The sequence below is a fragment of the Pongo pygmaeus genome, chromosome X, assembly GCF_028885625.2.
Source record: "Pongo pygmaeus isolate AG05252 chromosome X, NHGRI_mPonPyg2-v2.0_pri, whole genome shotgun sequence".
In the NCBI taxonomy this organism is placed as follows: domain Eukaryota; kingdom Metazoa; phylum Chordata; class Mammalia; order Primates; family Hominidae; genus Pongo; species Pongo pygmaeus.
In genome coordinates this window covers 89,146,793-89,164,473 of record NC_072396.2, presented here as the reverse complement: position 1 = coordinate 89,164,473, position 17,681 = coordinate 89,146,793, and the positions used below count along the sequence as shown (strand labels likewise).

The 17,681-nt window shown below is 37.4% G+C and overlaps 1 protein-coding gene across 3 annotated transcripts in view; it reads left to right on the top strand.

Annotated features, from left to right (window-relative positions):
* The window catches only part of POF1B (POF1B actin binding protein), a 436,069-nt gene that overhangs the window by 373,232 nt on the left and 45,156 nt on the right, over nucleotides 1-17,681 (top strand). For all 3 annotated transcript variants that reach the window (XM_054470659.2, XM_063660750.1, XM_054470658.1), the window contains exon 7: nucleotides 10,942-11,072. In XM_054470659.2, coding sequence (XP_054326634.1) covers nucleotides 10,942-11,072 — 131 coding nt within the window. The remainder of the gene's footprint in view (nucleotides 1-10,941; nucleotides 11,073-17,681) is intronic.

Here is a 17,681-nt window from a genome sequence, read left to right as displayed (position 1 = left end):
TCATATAGGTGGCATTTGTAAGAAATATTCAAATAAGTGTATATAGTGTGTGTGCAACTCTCTTCCACTTGGCTTAAGGATTCAGGGAAGTCTTTTGTAGTCATGGGAAGATGTAAAGGGAACAGTCCTGATCACCTGGATAGTGCTATTGCCAATGAAAAATACTCCAATTTGTGATGTGATGCCTTTAATGAATTGACAAAAAAAATCAGATCTTAGTGTCAGGTGCTTTTTCTGGCAGGTCTCTGCGAAGCTCGCTATAATGTTTATTTAACATGTCATTCACCAATGATAGAATTTCGGGGCTGGTTAGTTCAATAAACTCAGCAGTTCTGTCTATCCCCTCGCTCATTAACAGGTGGCTCAAGTTCCTCTCCATGTTTATTGCCCTCTTCAATCCCATTATTGAAAATGAGTGCCTTTTATGTAAACTTGTATCCCCTGCTGCTGCTTCCACAAATTTAATTAGTGTCCATTTGGGGCCTATCTTTTCCCAACACTACCTTATCTGTCTTCTGCAACCTCTGCAACCTCTTACTATGAAACCTTTTAGAACTATTGTTTTATGGCAAACTCAACTTTATTTTTAACACATTGTTACTTATTTGCTTTTTTATAAATTAGTTTTTTTTAGTTAAAGTAATATATGTACATAGTTTAAAAGGCCAAATAGTAGTAAAAGGCATATAACAAACAGCAACTCCCTGTCCCTACCCTCTTCACCACCCAGAGCTGATCCCCAGAGGCAATCATTTTCAATTGTTAGCTTCGTCTTGTGATATTTACTTGCATTTAGCCAAATAGCTATATATAAAGCTAAATGGCATGCATGTATTTTTAGTAAGCATAAACTTATAGTATGGATATACTTATGCTGCTATGTCTTGATTTATCAGTATTACATATTATCTGTTGATAATTCTGACACACAAAGGTTTAATTCTCTTAATCTCTCATCCAACTGTTTTCATCCCTTCCATCATCCCAATATAGTTAAATCTCCATTTATTTTTGGTAAATCAGTGTTCAGTGTTTATATTATTGTTGCTATAAAATATCATTTACTGATGAACCAAATTGTGTGTTATTTTGCTTCTTTTCTTCGCACAACTTTTTGCTGGTGTTAATAATTCTCTATTTTTTTTTTCATTTGCTTGGTTTTTGTGTATCTATTGTTAATTCTTTTCTCAATACACAAATCTTCTGGCTCCTATTGATCAATTATCCCTTATCAGCTTTCTACTCTCCTTGGAACTCTGTAATCCGTATACACCACCAGCCTTGGTTTGAATTATCACTCTTTACTGACATTTTGGTCACTCTCCCTGTCCTTCAGCAGTTTCATCAGCCAACTTACACTCTTCACTTCCTACTGAATCTAGAATCATCTATAAGAACTTCACCACCCACATCAGTACCCTTTCCCACACTGTCTTCACGGTTCTTCCTCGCTCTCAATTTCTTCATTTCTACATCTTCAGTTCACATAGCCTTTGGCCAGTACTTGAATTTATATCTTCACTTGAAACTGTTTAACCTGGGATTCTGAATGTCTCTTTCTCTTGCCATCACATTCTTATTTTATCTCTTACTCTCTCATTTCTGTTTAACGTCACCTTCACCAAACTCTCCAGCCCTCAATTCTAAGCCACACTGGTTTCCATTGTCAGCCAGTTCAGCAATGATCTTGCTAGAAGCCCTTCTCCTTTTATTGGCATCACTTTGGTGATCCTTTGCTTTGTGTAGACTGCCATCCACCTTCTGTGCCCCTAGATTTTGACTTCTTTATATACTAGAGAAAGTCTTCAGACTAAACCAATTTAGTCTAGTACAGATTGTCTTGGTCTTTCTGGACTCCCACCATTGTTAAACAGCCTTTTTAATTGATTCTAATCAACTCATTACCAGTCTTCAATGTCTGATTCTTATCCGTCCCACCCTGCTCATACTCCAAGTCTCACTGCTGATGTCTCCCTCTCTGCAGGTAGCCTTGCCTTCTACTAACAATGGATGGTGGAACTCAAACTTTAGTGGGCACCAGAATCAATTGGAAGAATTATTTAAGGAGAGATTGCTGGGGCCTGATAATCTGCATTTTCAAGTTCCCTGCCTTTACTGGCCCAGGGACCACGATTTTGGTTCACCACATGAATTCCTTCAATGCCCCACTTTACCGAAAAAATTTTCTATACCTTCAGCAAACTTCTGATTCTTTTGATCTTCAAGAATTAAGACTCTAACTTTGTGATCAGGGTGACTCCCTTTGTGACCCTACCATTCTATTGACTTATGATCTCATCTCTTTTGTTCCCTTCATCTGAAAAATTTCCAAAAGAGGGAGGCATACTCTCAGATGCTATATTCTCACTACTCACACATTCCTCAACATTGCAAACCAGATTCTAGCTTCACTATGTTCCCGAAACTGCTTTTATTGACCTCCAAGTTGCCCAATCCCACTTACTTTTCTTGACCCTCATTTTGTTTCAGTTCTACTGCATTTAGCACTGCTAATCTATTCTAGTCTTGATATCTTTCTTTCCATTATACTGTACTGCAGCTTCTATGACTTCTTCTCAGGCACTTCTTCCTTCTTTCATCTGGACTCTTCTCCAAGGACCCGTTCTTGGCCCCTGATATAGTTTGGCTGAGTACCCACCAAAATCTCATCTTGAATGATCATGTGTTGTGGGAGGGACCCAGTGGGAGGTAACTGTATCATGGGGACAGGTCTTTCCCGTGCTATTCTTGTGATAGTGAGTAAGTCTCATGAGATCTGATGGTTTTATAAGAGGGAGTTTCCCTGCACAAGCTCTCTCTTTTTGCCTGCTGCCATCCATGTAAGACATGGCTTGGTCTTCCTTATCTCCCACCATGATTGTGAGGCCTCCCAAGCCATGTGGAACTGTAAGTCCATTAAATCTCTTCCTTTTATAAATTGTCCATTCTCAAGTATGTCTTTATCAACAGCATGAGAACAGACTAATACAGCCACCCTTCTTTTTTCTCTACCCTCTATCCCTTGACAACATGATATGAAATCTTGACTTTTGCTACTACTTTCGTATGGACAATACCCAAAACTTTCTCAGCTCCAATGCGTCATTTTTAATTGCCTACCTGACATCTCTATTTGACTGTCCCACAGTCATCTCAAATGAATCATATCAGTTTTTCACTCTCTCTCATCTAATAATGATATATCCAGTGCTTTATTTACTAGTCTTAATATTTAACATCATTTTTTTACTGTTCTGTCTACTTTGCCACTCCACACCTAATCAGTTGTCATAGTTTGATGATTCTTTCTTCATACAACCTCTCTCACACAGCTGAAAGTTAGGTTTTCTTCTTGGAACTCTTAGCATTTGATCTATAGCTCTCGTTAGAGCTCTTGTTGCAGAATTCCCATTGTTTATGAGAAAAAGGTTTGCAAATTCTTGATACTCACTTTGTAGTACAAGAAAATATCATACATTTTATTTTCCCATGAGAAAGAATAATTTACGCTGTTACAAATGTTATTATTCAGTCACTTATACTCATTATAAAATTACAACCCAAACCACCTACATTGTTTTTAATTGGTTTGGAAAAGAAGAATGGCAAACTGGAAACACACACTCACACACCAAAAGGAAGTGAGAAGAGCTTTGAATAAGTTTCACTAAATCCATTTCAGTGTGATTTGTTAAAGCACCTCTTACAACCAATGCTTTTCCCTCTGTTCTGCTTAATATGTAGCTCCAATTTTATCCTTTATTATAATCAACTTTCTCACTACTTACTTACCTTGAAAGATTAGGCTATTAAAAGGGATGCCCTTAATATTTCTTTTGGTGAACAAGATGAGTTGATGCAGAATCAGCATTATTATTATTTTTATGGTGGTAAAAATATTTTTATTCAACAAATGTTTACTTAGGACTTATTATATTCAGACACCATGCTAAGCACTAGAACTTAAAAAACAACAGTATCTCTACTCCCAGGCAGCTGAGAGTCTTATAGAAAATGAGGCAATTGTCTTTCATTTCTTCTGTCATTTCAGTAGCAAACTGTACACATGCCTTAAATTAAAGAAAATTATTTGCACAATTGTTTAACAATTTACTGAGCACGTCCCCCCCCCATTTAATTTTATTTGATGCCTTCTGCAATTTTATAAAATAAGTACTAAATTGCCTACATAATACAGTTGAGAAATGCAGGCACAGAGAAGTTAAGCAATTTACTTAACTCACAAATGGGAAATGGAAGCTCCACATTTGTTCTCAAATTCAATTCTTTTTTCATTGCAACACTTTGCTATCTATGTTTTTTCACATAGAAAGTTAAATTAGTTCTTTATTTCAAGTACAGAACTGTTATAGTTAAAGAAGTCTTCATTTTAGAATTGTGGCTATTGTACAGTACATTCAATTCAGCGACAACATGTGTTGAAAATCTAATATGAACCAGGAGGTGGGGCAAGATGGACAAAGAGAAGCTTCCACCGATTGTCCTCCCTGCAGGAACACCAGAATTAACAACTAGCTACATACAAAAAAAAGCATCTTCATAAGAACCAAAAATTAGGTGAGTGATCACAGTACCTGAATATAACTTCGTATCACTGAAAGAGGCACTGATAAGGGTAGGAAAAACAGTCTTGAATTGCTGATGCCACCCATCCCTCATAACCTGACAGAGGCTGTGTGGCAGGGAGAGAGAATCTGTGTGCTTGAGGGAGGGAGAGCAAGGTGAGTGTGGGACTTTGCATTGGAACTCAGTGTTGCCAAAATTGGGCAGAACTCAACTGACTTCAAATTATACTGCAGAGCTACAGTAACCTGGTAAAATAGCCTGGTAATGGCATAAAACAGACACATAGATGAATGGAATAGAATAGAGAACCCAGAAACAAATTCATGTATCTATAGTGAACTCATTTTCAACCAAGGTGCCATGAACACGCATTGGGAAAAGGACAGTCTTTTCCACAAACTGTGCTGGGAAAACTGGGTATCCATATGCAAAGGATGAAATTAAACCTCTATCTCTCACCATATACAAGAATAAAATCAAAATGGACTAAAGACATAAATCTAATACCTCAAACTATGAAACTACTACAAGAAAACATTGAGGAAACTATCCAGGACATTGGACTGGGCAAAGATTTCTTGAGTAATAACCCAGAAGCACCAACAACCGAAGCAAAAATGAACAAATGGGATTACATCAAGTTAAAATCTTCTGTACAGCTTTTAACTTGTGAAGAGACAACCCACAGAGTGAAAGAAAATATTTGCATACTACCCATCTGACAAGGAGGTAATAACCAGAATATATGAGGAGCTCAAACAATAGGAAAAAAATCTAATAATTTAATTTTTTAAAATGGGCCAAATATCTGAGTAGAGATTTCTCAATAGAAGGTGTACAAATGGCAAACGGGAGGTGTAAAAATGTGCTCAACATCATTGATCATCAGAGAAATGCAAATCAAAACTACAGTGAGAGATTGTCTCACCCCAGTTAAAATGGATTTTATCTAAAAGACAGGCAATAACACATGCTGGTGAGTATGTGGAGAAAAGGGACCCATAGTACACTGTTTGTGGGAATGTAAATTAGTGCAACTACTATGGAGAACAGTTTGGAGGTTCCTCAAAAAACTAAAAATAGAGCTACCATATGATCCAGCAATTCCACTGCTGGGTAGATACATAAAAGAAAGGAAATAACCAACATTTGGAAGGAATCTAAAAATTTTCTTTATCCAACAGTCTAATGGATAAAGAAAATTTGGTACATATACACAATGAAGTACTATTCAGCCATAAAAAGAATGATATCCTGTCAGTTACAATAACATGGGTGGAAAAGGAGGACATTATGTTAAGTGAAATAAGCCAGGCACAGAAAAACAAATATCACATGTTTTCACTTATTTGTGGAAACTAAAATATAAAACATTAGAACTCATGGAGATAGAGAGTAGAGTTTGGTTACCAGAGGTTGAGAAGGGTAGTGGGGCGGGGGTGAGAGAGTATTAGGGATTGTTAATGGGCACAATAAAGAATTAGAAAGAATAAGACCTAGTATTTGATAGAAAAACAGTGTAACTATAATCAACAATAATTTAATTGTACATTTAAAAATGACTAAAAGAGCATTATGAATTGTTTGTAACACAGAGAAAGCATAACTACTTAAGGTGATGGATACCCCATTTACCCTGATGTGATTATTACATATTGTATGCCTGTATGAAAATATCTCATATATCCCATAAATATGTACATCTACTATATACACACAAAAATTAAAAATTAAAGAAAAAGAAAAAATATAAAAGATAATCTAATATGCACTAGGTAGCATCATTTCTTTATTAAAATATCTATATAGATTAAAATAATAGTGAGGATTTTCAGAACCTAAAATTCTTTTACTTTTTCGCTTGTTAGAATTGCTACTCCTGGTATAAAATAGGGAGAGACCAATTATTTATTTTTACCTCATTAGCCAAATGACATTGTATCTCAAATGCATTTAATTTTGTCAGGGATTAATGCCCACTGGATTAACTATGTTTGAATCAGTCTAACAGATATTAAATGTTCCAAAGCGGAGCAAAATCAAGTAGTAATCTTATACATCCAAAACTGTCACCACATCCTTATAATTTTTGCTGGACAGATATGTATAATCTATATATTATAACCTTTTACTAATAGTGAGGTTTTCCATTGCCATGCAACAGTTCAAAACTTACTACCCAGTTGGATCTTAATACAGCAGATCTTATTACTTAATATTTTCATGACCTTTTAGGAGTTTAGTTACTTAGATATAATTGTATTTATATAACATGGCATCTTAAGCACTTTATAATCTCTAAACAACCCTTCTAAATAGGTGAAACATGCACACATTTAAGCCAGTTACCTGGTAGGAATAAATTTAATTAAGCCAAGACTGTTCTACTGGATTGTCATTTGTTCCTTGACTACAAACTATCCCTACCCCTGAGAAGCATTCTCACAAATGTTTGTTCTTAAGCTGAAGGGAAACCAGGCAAGAGAATATAGATAGCTCAGCTGAAATCAGCAACTATTGATTGTGCCTTATAATCACTACCACTGAACTATGTAAATATGGTTGGTTAAGTGTGTTGCCTTTGAATATGAAAGTTTATAAAGTGTAGAGGCTAGTAAGAAAAGTCCACCTACTACTTATAGACCACAAATATGAAACAGCACCCCAAATCGGAACCAGGTCAAGAACTTCCAAGGCAGTAGTGAGGTGAGGTCTGTAATTTCTCTTTAGAAATGACTTCTTTTTGAAATTACTTCCTTTCTACAGATTTTTCTGGAAAATGGACACTAATTTGCCTCTGGTTGCACACTTAAGCATTGTTGCCTTGCCTTGAGTTTGCTGGAGCAATTATCATCATGGGCTTCTCATCTATAATTAGAGACAAGAAATTAGACTGTTTGGCAATTATTATAGTCAAATAGTGATCTGATTAAACGTACTTCATTGATGCATGCTCACGAATCTAACAATTTTTGTAATTTTTTAGAAAATTATCATGTTTTGTATATCCATATATGTTTATATTCTTCAGCACAGCCTGTATTCCTTCCTTGATTATAGATAAACAACTAAATTAATTATCCAAGATTAACATTTGAGATAGCTCTCATTCATCAGGCAGATGAGTATATATGAGGTGCAGCCATATTTCAAGTCAGTATTGTAACAGGGAGAAAACTTCTATCCATTACTGCTACCATTATTCTGGCCCAAGGCACTCATGTATCCTTGGGACGACTTCTATCTTGGCTTTCTCAAGGCAACAAAAAAGATAGCTTTGAGCCAACTCTAAAAGCTATGTCAAAACACACCCACAAATAGTTCCATTAAAATTAAGAAGCTCCAAAGAGCTGTGATTTAGTAATGGAAAATATTGCTAACTAGCACAACACAGTTTATGGTTAGGAGATTTCACCTTGGTCTTGAGCAATAGTCCTGACTTAACAATAGATGAGAATTTTAATTCCCTCAGTCCTCTCTCCTCCCAAATTTGAACCCAGATGGATTATGGATTCCAAAAGGGCTGGTTTGGTCCCTATCTTATGATTTTCCTAAACACATTGACTCTTTAAATGTGACATAATTCTGAATAACGACTTACCTGCTTTTGACTTTCATTTCCTGAGAGGAATCAATCACTGAGAATCTGATGGACATTATCCAGAAGTCTACGTAGAACTCAAATACCAGCCTCCAACTCTACAAGGAGTTCAGTTTAGTTGCTCCAATTAGACTGTGTGATGATACTGACTCTTCCTAGTAAGGAAGGCTCAAGGGATCACCATGATATTCCTAAGGAAGGGCTGCCTATACTTTTGCTGACTTTGTTAACCGTTTGTTGTTGTTGTTGGAGGCTTTAAGAGAGAACCCTGTAAAAAAATTCTTCCCAGAATTACTAGCACTTGGGGGCAGTTCTAATCAGGTAGATGATTTCTTTCAATGCAACAAGTTTTAGTGAGCAGCTGTAGAGTATTTAATCAGTATTGTATTAGATACTATCAAATATATCAAAAAGTATGACTCATTCTTGTTTATTTCTTTTGTGGTAACAAGAGGGTGCTGAGAAAACAAGACTTACATCTGTATAATAAAATAAAACAATTCAAAATAATTGAGCACAAAGAGCTGAATTCAATTAGCTTGTTGGCTGGCATAGTTTTAGTTTTCATGGATATGGTAGATTTTGAGATGAGTTTCAAAGGATGGGTAAGATTTGGATACACAACAAGAAGGACAGAGGGTATTTAAGCAGAAAACAATGTGAGTAAAATCCTAGAGGCAGGAATGTATGGTGTGTGCCCCAAAGAGTGAAATCTACTATGGCTGAAGGAGAGAATGTACTGGGAAAAAAATAAATTTATGTTTATGTAAGTATTTAAAGGTTTTATATGGAATATGTAGATATAGACATATGAATCTATATCTATTTTCATGTTATCTACATCTCTAAATATACACTACTTGTTAATTCTATGATATTTAGACATACTATGTGATGATATTGACTTTACAGGTTTACCCATCTACTCATGCCTTCACATATGAGAGTTTATTCTTTTTAAGAAATAATCATTATTTACTCAGGAAAGCAACTCCAAAGGGTACATGGACAAGATAACTAACATTGTGGTATATTCATCTAGACTGAACAAAAATGTGATGATACTGCACTTTTTTGTGTGTCTCACTTTTTTTAACTGACCAGTATTTTATAAACTGATTTTTGTGTCACAGATGTAATTATGAAAACTTATCTTTGCTTACTTTGCAATTATTCCATTTGCCTTAGAATGTACAGTTTTTTAAGGTCTGCATTCAGAGGAGAGGTTGAAAAGGAAGTATCAGTAGTCAAATTCAAACCCATTTACCATCTATATGCTTAAGAATAAATGTGTTTTTAGGGCACTTGGTTTTACATGCAATGTTGAAAGTAGTATGGAGTGTAACCTAAGTTATTATCCTCCAGACCGTGCATTTTGGGGATGGGAGCCACAGTGCCCAATAATATTGAAAAGATTGATACCCAAGAATAGGAAGCCAATAGAATGTGTCTTATTTAGGACACTGTTCATAGTAATTTGCGTCTAGGATTTCAAATGTCTCTGAAGTCTATGAGCTCTCTACAGTTGGCCCTGAGCTACTCTTTCCCATGTGAGATTGACTAAATATTGGCTTTAAATAGTAAACGGGGGAAGTCAAACAAGAAATACGTTAAAACACATTGAATTGAGTAGGTTTATCTACCTTTAAGATATACTAACAAATCAGGCTGACTTTCACTTAGAATATGTGAGTCCAACTGGAAGTAATTCTTCTATAGTCAGTATAATTCAAAAATCAGTATGGCGCAGATATATCTACACTCCCATGTTGATTGCAGCACTATTAACAATATCCAAGATATGAAATCAACCTAAGCGTCCATCAATGGATAAGTGGATAAAGAAAATATGGTATGTGTATACACAATGTACACAATGGAGTATATTCAGCCATAAAAAGGAATAAAATCCTGTCATTTGAGGCAACATTGATAAGCCTGGAGGACATTATGTAAACTGAAATAAGCAGAGCACAGAAAGATAAATATCACATGTTCTCACTTATATGGGGGAGCTAAATATATAAATATATTGATGTCATGCAAGTAGAAAGTAGAATAGTGGTAGCAAGAGGCTTAGAAAGGAGGGGGAAGAAAGTATAGGAAGAGATTGGTTAACAAATCCAAAACTACCACTACGTAGAAAAAATAAGTTCCAGTGTTCTATAACACTGTAGGGAGACTATAGCTAACAGAAATTTACTCTATATTTTCAAATATCTAGCAGAGAGGATTTTAAATGTTCTCACCATGAAGAAATGATTATTGTTTGAGGTGATGGATATGCTATTATCCTGATTTGATTATTACAGATTGTATGCAGGTATTGAAGTAGCACACTAAAACTCATAAATATGTACTTTTACTATGTTTCAATTAATTTTTTAATTTTAAAAATTAATAAAAAATATAATTCACATTTTCTTTTTCCACAGGAGACATATGAATAAGCCATGTGATTTAATTTACTCATTTTGGTGTTTTATTTAAGTGCCTATATTCAAGAATGTTTATGCTATTCAAGTTTCGCTTTCATTCGAACACTTAGAATCGAGTGAAATGAAGTTGAAATTGCCATTGCAATGTTGATTTTTCTTTAAATTTCTCCCACATTAAAAAATGTATCCCTGAAAAAAATGGCTTGATTTATGTGATGACTTTAATAGGTTATCTTTCTTTCGCTTCACATAAAAATATCTATGAACTTAGAAAAACTTAATATTGCTTACAATTGTGATTGATGTTTGCTTCAGGTGATAATTCAGGATGATGGCCCTGAAAAATTGGACCCCAGATATTTTGGAGAGTTGCTTGCTGATCTGAGCCGTAAGAATACGGATCTATATCACTGCTTATTAGAACACTTGCAGAGAATTGGAGGAAGGTACTGTAAACATATTATTTGCCTTGATGTTGTAGCTATCAAACATTTTACAACATTCTAGTACTTTAAAAATAGACTTCAGTTTTAGGTTTACAGCAAAAACTCTAGTACTTTCTATTTTTTTTTTATTATACTTTAAGTTCTAGGGTACATGTGCACAACGTGCAGGTTTCTTACATATGTATACATGCGCCATGTTGGTGTGCTGCATCCATTAACTCGTCATTTACATTAGGTATATCTCCTAATGCTATCCCTCCTCCCTCCCCCCAGGTAACAGGGCGGATATGAGCAAATGTCTCATTTTAAGAGTTAATGTATATTATGAAAATCATCAGACAAAAAACAAAAAACACAAGCCCTTTTAGGATTAGTAAAGAATTCCATGTACCTTCCTTTGTGATGTACTTTCATGGCACAAGCAACATCTTGGGCAAGGAGCTCAAAAATGCATGGCATACTATAACTTGTTTTAAGATATTACACTGATGATATTAGGTACCGTCCTACTGCCAACACACCACTGTTTGTCTTCCACTTATGTGATTTTAACATATGTAGGCCAGAGTTTAAAATATATTTGATATGTCATATATTATATATAAACTTTGTATATTATATTATCTATTATATTAAATTAAAAATATATCAATAGATATAAACATAAACATAACTTTATATAACACAATATAAAATTATACAGATTTAAATAGATATTCATTAAAAATTTATCAACTGTTCATGTGTGGATGAGACCATATTTTGTCATGAAATGAATTCTATAAGCTACACCCCAAAAGGTGCCTTCTACTATATAGTTACAGCATATCTGTGGCCATCTGTCAGGCAAAATCTAGGAAAGCTCCACAAATTCAAAATAATTTGGAAGATAAAGGAAAGTCAATAGAATATTTTCTAATTCAGACTTTTCACTAACTAGATTCTTCTAATTCTTAGATTTTAAATAATATATAATTTTATATAATATATAGGTTAAAGTAAATGGGATGACACCATATATACTATTTTGTACGTTTTCTCACTCAAATATATATAGTATATATTTTTCCATGTCAATATTTTGGTGTCTGTAATGTATTCTCTTTTAATTTCTTGTATATCTTGTCTTTTCTCCATGTATTAGCTCCCTCCCACTTGATTTTTCTTGCTTTCATATTAATGACTACAACCATTATCTTACTGTCACCCTCAACTGCTTTGCCTCCTTATTGAACTGCCCTTCCCACTTAGCAAAACCCCAACTCTGGATTACTCTAACTCTCTGCCTTATTCTTTTTTAAAAAAAGAAAAAAAAAAACCCACCACCTCCTTCATCCAAAACCCACTATCTTTAGAATGCAGAGGGCTCCGTGAGGGCTGCTTTATTTACCCTGATGTCCTTGGTGTATAGTGTGGTGGCTGGTTTACTGTGGTGCTCAATAGATAATTGCTGAATGAACAAATGCCTTCATTACTGTTATGTCCATGCGGCTGATCACTGCTAGAGAAAAGCAGAGCCATTTATTTGAGCTGGTGCCATTATAAATGCATGATTTCTATCTTCAACTTGGCCTTCATCATAGTTTTATCCTAATCAACACCATCGCCATTACCCATTACACAAACAAGTCTCCCTGTTTCCCATTACCCAAACAACTATTTCATCTCTTTACACATGTTCATTATTTTAAAATATTTCCCTTAATGTAATAATCAGCTATATGTTAAGCAGCCACCATGCGCCAGGCATTATCTATATTACCTAATTTGCATGATAACCTTACAAAATTTCAGATGAAGACCCAAAGAAAATAAGTTATTAAGATCACACAGCTACTAAGTGCCTGAGATGGATTCAGACATTTTTGAGTACTCCTTTATCTATAATCTATGAACTTTTCTGCAAAGCCTTCCCTAAATCTTCAGTTTGTCCTAGGTGCTCTACTTCGGTGCATTAACCATGCCCTGTGAATATTTCTATCAAAGTATCACATTGTAAAATTCAGAAGTATATAGGACATAGTCTTAAGTACCCTTATTCTAGATCCAGAGTTCATATCCTGGGTTCATGTCACAGTTTTTTTTTTTTTTTTTTTTTTTTACATACTAAATGTATAGTATCAGGAAAGTAAAAATACTTATTCGTTTGTTAAAGCAATAAATGAGTCAAGACATGTAGTTACAAGTGGCATCCGCATCATGTGAACATTTAGAAATAGACCTAAAGAATTAGAAATTCTGTGGGGAGGGCTCAGCAACACGCTCTTCAGAGGATTCTGATACATGATCAAGTTTGAGAACCACTAAGCTAAGGTTGCAAAAGTGGCAAAATCTGGGACTAGAACCCACACTCTGAGAACCAATTTTCCTTAGGAAAATCACTTAACCTTGCAACACTAGATGTGTAATATCAGGCAAATTGTTTAAGATTTTGTAGTGGCTCACGCCTGTAATCCCAGCACTTTGAGAGGCCAAGGCGGGCAGATCACGAGATCAGGAGATCGAGACCATCCTGGCTAACATGGTGAAACCCCGTCTCTACTAAAAATACAAAAAATTAGCCGGGCGTAGTGGCGGGCGCCTGTAGTCCCAGCTACTCAGGAGGCTGAGGCAGGAGAATGGCGTGAACCCGGGAGGCGGAGCTTGCAGTGAGCCGAGATCGCGCCACTGCACTCCAGTCTGGGCGACAGAGCCAGACTCCGTCTCAAAAAATAAATAAATAAATAAATAAAAAAGATATTGTATACAGGCAGTGTCACTCTGTTCCTTTTTCTGCCCAATGTAGTTCTAGCCACCATCTTCCAGTGTTGAATAGAGATATACTTCACACTGACCTTTCCACCTCCCTAATCTGCTCTCTTTGCTTCCACGTTCTCCATCTCTCCCTCCCCTTTTGTATCCACTTTTCATATTTTTCCAAAATGCAATTCAGCAATTAGTGGGCTGCAAGGTAAAAATTAAGGAAGTTTGTCACATGAAACCATTCTGGTTACTTTTTAAAATTCTGATATTAAGTGCTATTTATTGTTCCTTGTTTTGTTTCTTTGTTTTGTTTTCTTATTTATAGAAAGAAAAGTGACTAGGGACATGTATACCAGGTTGGCATTTGAATTGGGAGAAGTAAGGATTAGTATCTTTTAAATGCAAAAGCTCTATTAATACTATCATAATTCCAGTTAAGAGTAATGCAAAGCTACAAAAACTGCATTGTGATTCACAGTTTTTAACTTGCTTTAGCTTTGCATCTATACATGTAGTTACTTTAGTAAAGCATTAAAAAACAAGAAGATATTTCTACTTTTGCTAGGGCCTCCCTATAAATTCTATTTTGGGCAACACAGGAAATACCACACAGGTACATGCAGACAATTGCACATATGTACTCATGCCTTGGAAAAGGGAACCTTCAGTTCTCTTTCTACTCACTAGTTCATATAGTTTTATAAGTGTGTGTAATAGGTTTTGCACAGCAAGTGACCCATTTGTCTCTGTAGGCAATATATTACTCATAAGCAATTATAAAGAAGGTAGTGGTAGGAGTTAACACACTACAACTATTTTACTTTAAAATAAATATTATGGGGGCTGAAGAGGGAAGAATCTGGGAACCCTGAAAGGGGCTACCACATACTGGGGCTCCTTTCTAGGCCCCAACAACTCCTCGGGAAGGAGTGAGTTGAGCAGGTAAGGAGCAACCTGCACTTGCCGTGGGCCTCTGGAAACCTGCCAGCAGGAGACTCCACAACTCCCATGAACATGTGAGTTGGCAGGGAGAGATGCTTAGAGAAGTGGTAGGGGCAGAACTCCAGTCAGTGCGGAGCCCAGAGGGTTGGTGTGGGAGCCTCTGTGGTGGAGCATGGCCAAAGATGCCCATCCCTAGGACACTTTAGCCCTAGGGAAACTGTTGGACCTAAACGTTGCAGGGTAGCCTTGCTCATGAGAAGAGGCCAGAACACCCCTCAGTCTACTGCCTTCTCCCGCGGCCCCAGACTGGCTCTGCCTGCTTGTAGTGCAGCCTCAGATGCCCAGGTGGGGTGCCTCCTGGGGGCCCTCATTATACCTCCTCCACTGGCAGACAGTACTTGATCAGTGAAGAGCTCAAGTGGGAGGGGAAGCAGCCCCCGTGGGCATGCAGCAGTCTGCCCGTGTCCTCCCCATAACAGCCTCCCTCGTGCCACTTTGCTTGCACGCACTCTCTCATGGCCACCCCTAATCCGCCACATCGTTTTGACAGTGCGTGTGTGCAGACGGGCCTTGCCTCCCCTTTCCCGCTAGCGTGAATGTGCGCATGCATCTTCCTGTGCCACAGCTGCCAGCGTCCGTGCATCCCGCCCCCCCAATCCCCTGCTATGCCGCCATTGTCATCAGAGCATTCGCCGGCTCAGAGACCACTAGTCCAACACCCACCAGCGCCCCGCACTTGCACTGACACTGCTGCCTGTGTGAAAATATGTGGGGAGAGCAGTGGACCCGCCCCCACCCCCAGCAGTAGCTGCCGCCTGTGTGAATGCGCACATAAAGGGCACGCACAGTCCAGTGCTACCAGTGCCCCACCCCTTTGCTAACACCACTGCCGGGCAAACGCATGCAGGGACACTGGCGGAGCCTGATGCCTCCCCCCCCACCACCATGCTGCCACCGCTGCCACTGTGAACACCACCACAGAGGCCGGCACGCCTGCACCTGCAATCTCCATGTTGCAGCCAATGAATGTGCACCCCACAATACTGCCACTGCTGTTGGCATGTGCAAACGAGGGTGGATCACACTGCCACCACTCTACGGAGTATGGTGGCTGGCACCACCCGTAGGAGTGTTGTGACCAGCGGTCCAGGAAGAATTCAGCCTCTCCAGTGTGGCAAGTTCCTAACATTCAGGGGCCACATATCAAAGCCTGGCCCAATATGACTCCCCGGAATTAGAGCATGCATTTCCAGGAGTCCTTAGCTGAGTCTTGGCCCCCTAAAATCCTCCAGAAACGAAGCCAGTCGACTGTACTCACCTTATACTACAACCAAACCTCCAAGGACACCAAACAGGATAAAAGAAAAAAAACAACCAACCAAAGGTCAGCAACTTCAAAGACTGAAGGAACATCAGCCCACAAAGATTAGAGATAACCAGTGCAAGAACTCTGGGCAACTCAAAAAGCCAGAGTGCCTTTCTACCTCAAAAGGATTGCACTAGTACCCCAGCAATGGTTCCTAACCAGGATGAGATGGCTGAAATGACAGAAATAGAATTCAGAATACGGATAGGAACAAAGATCATCGACATGGAGGAGAAAGTTGAAACCCAATCCAAGGAATTTAAGGATTACAATAAAACAATGCAGGAGCTGATAGACAAAATGGCTATTATAAGAAAGAACCAAACTGATTTAATAGAGCTGAAAAACGCGCTGTAAGAATTTCATAATGTAATTGCAAGTTTTAACAGCAGAATTGACAAAGGTGGGCAAAAAATCTCAGAGCTTGAAGACTGGCTCACCAAAATAACTCAGAGAAAAAGAACAAACAATAAAGAAGGATGAACAAAACATGTGAGAAATAAGGGATTATGTAAAGAGACCCAATCTATGACTCCCGGGCATGCCTGAGAGACAGAAAAATGAAGCAACTTGGAAAACATATTTCAGGATCTCGTCCATGAAAATTGCCCCAACCTCGCTAGAGAAGCCAATATTAAAATTCAGGAAATGCAGAGAACCCCTGCAAAATACTACACAAGAAGACCACGCAAGACACATTGTCATCAGATTCTCGAAATGAAAGAAAAAATGTAAAAGGCAACTAGACAGAAAGGGCAGGTCACCTACAAAGGAAATCTCATTGGGCCAGCAGCAGACCTGTCAGAAATCCTACAGGCCAAAAGAGAATAGGGGCCTGTGTTCAGCACTCTTAAAGAAAATAATTTTCAACCAAGAATTTCACATCTGGCCAAACTAAGCTTTACAAGCAAAGGAGAAATAAGATCCTTTTCAGAGAAGCAAATGCTTAGGGAATTTGGTACCACCAAACATACCTTACAAGAAGTCCTGAAAGAATTGCTAAATATGGAAAGGAAGACCTTTATTAAACACCATAAAAACACACTTAAGTACATAGGCCAGTGATACTATAAAGCAACCACATCAACAAGTCTACATAATACTCAGCTAACAACATGATGACAGGATCAATACCAACCTTGAATACAAATGAGCTAAATACTCCAATAAAAAGGCACAGGGTGGCAAGTTGGATAAAGAAGCAAAACTCAAAGGTATCCTATCTTCAAGAGACTCATGTGACATAAAATGACACCCATAGGCCCAAAGTAAAGAGATGGAGAAAAATCGACCAAGCAAATGGAAAACAGAAAAAAGCAGGGGTTGCAACCCTAATTTCAGAAAAAAAACAGATTTTAAACTAACAAAAATCAAATAAGACGAAGGGCATTACATAATGGTAAAGGGCTCAATTCAAGACCTAACAATCCTACATACATATGCACCCAACACAGGCACACCAAGATACATAAAGAAAGTTCATAGAGAGCTATGAAGAGATTTAGATAACAACACTATAACAGTGGGAGACTGTTACACTCCACTGACAGTATTAGACA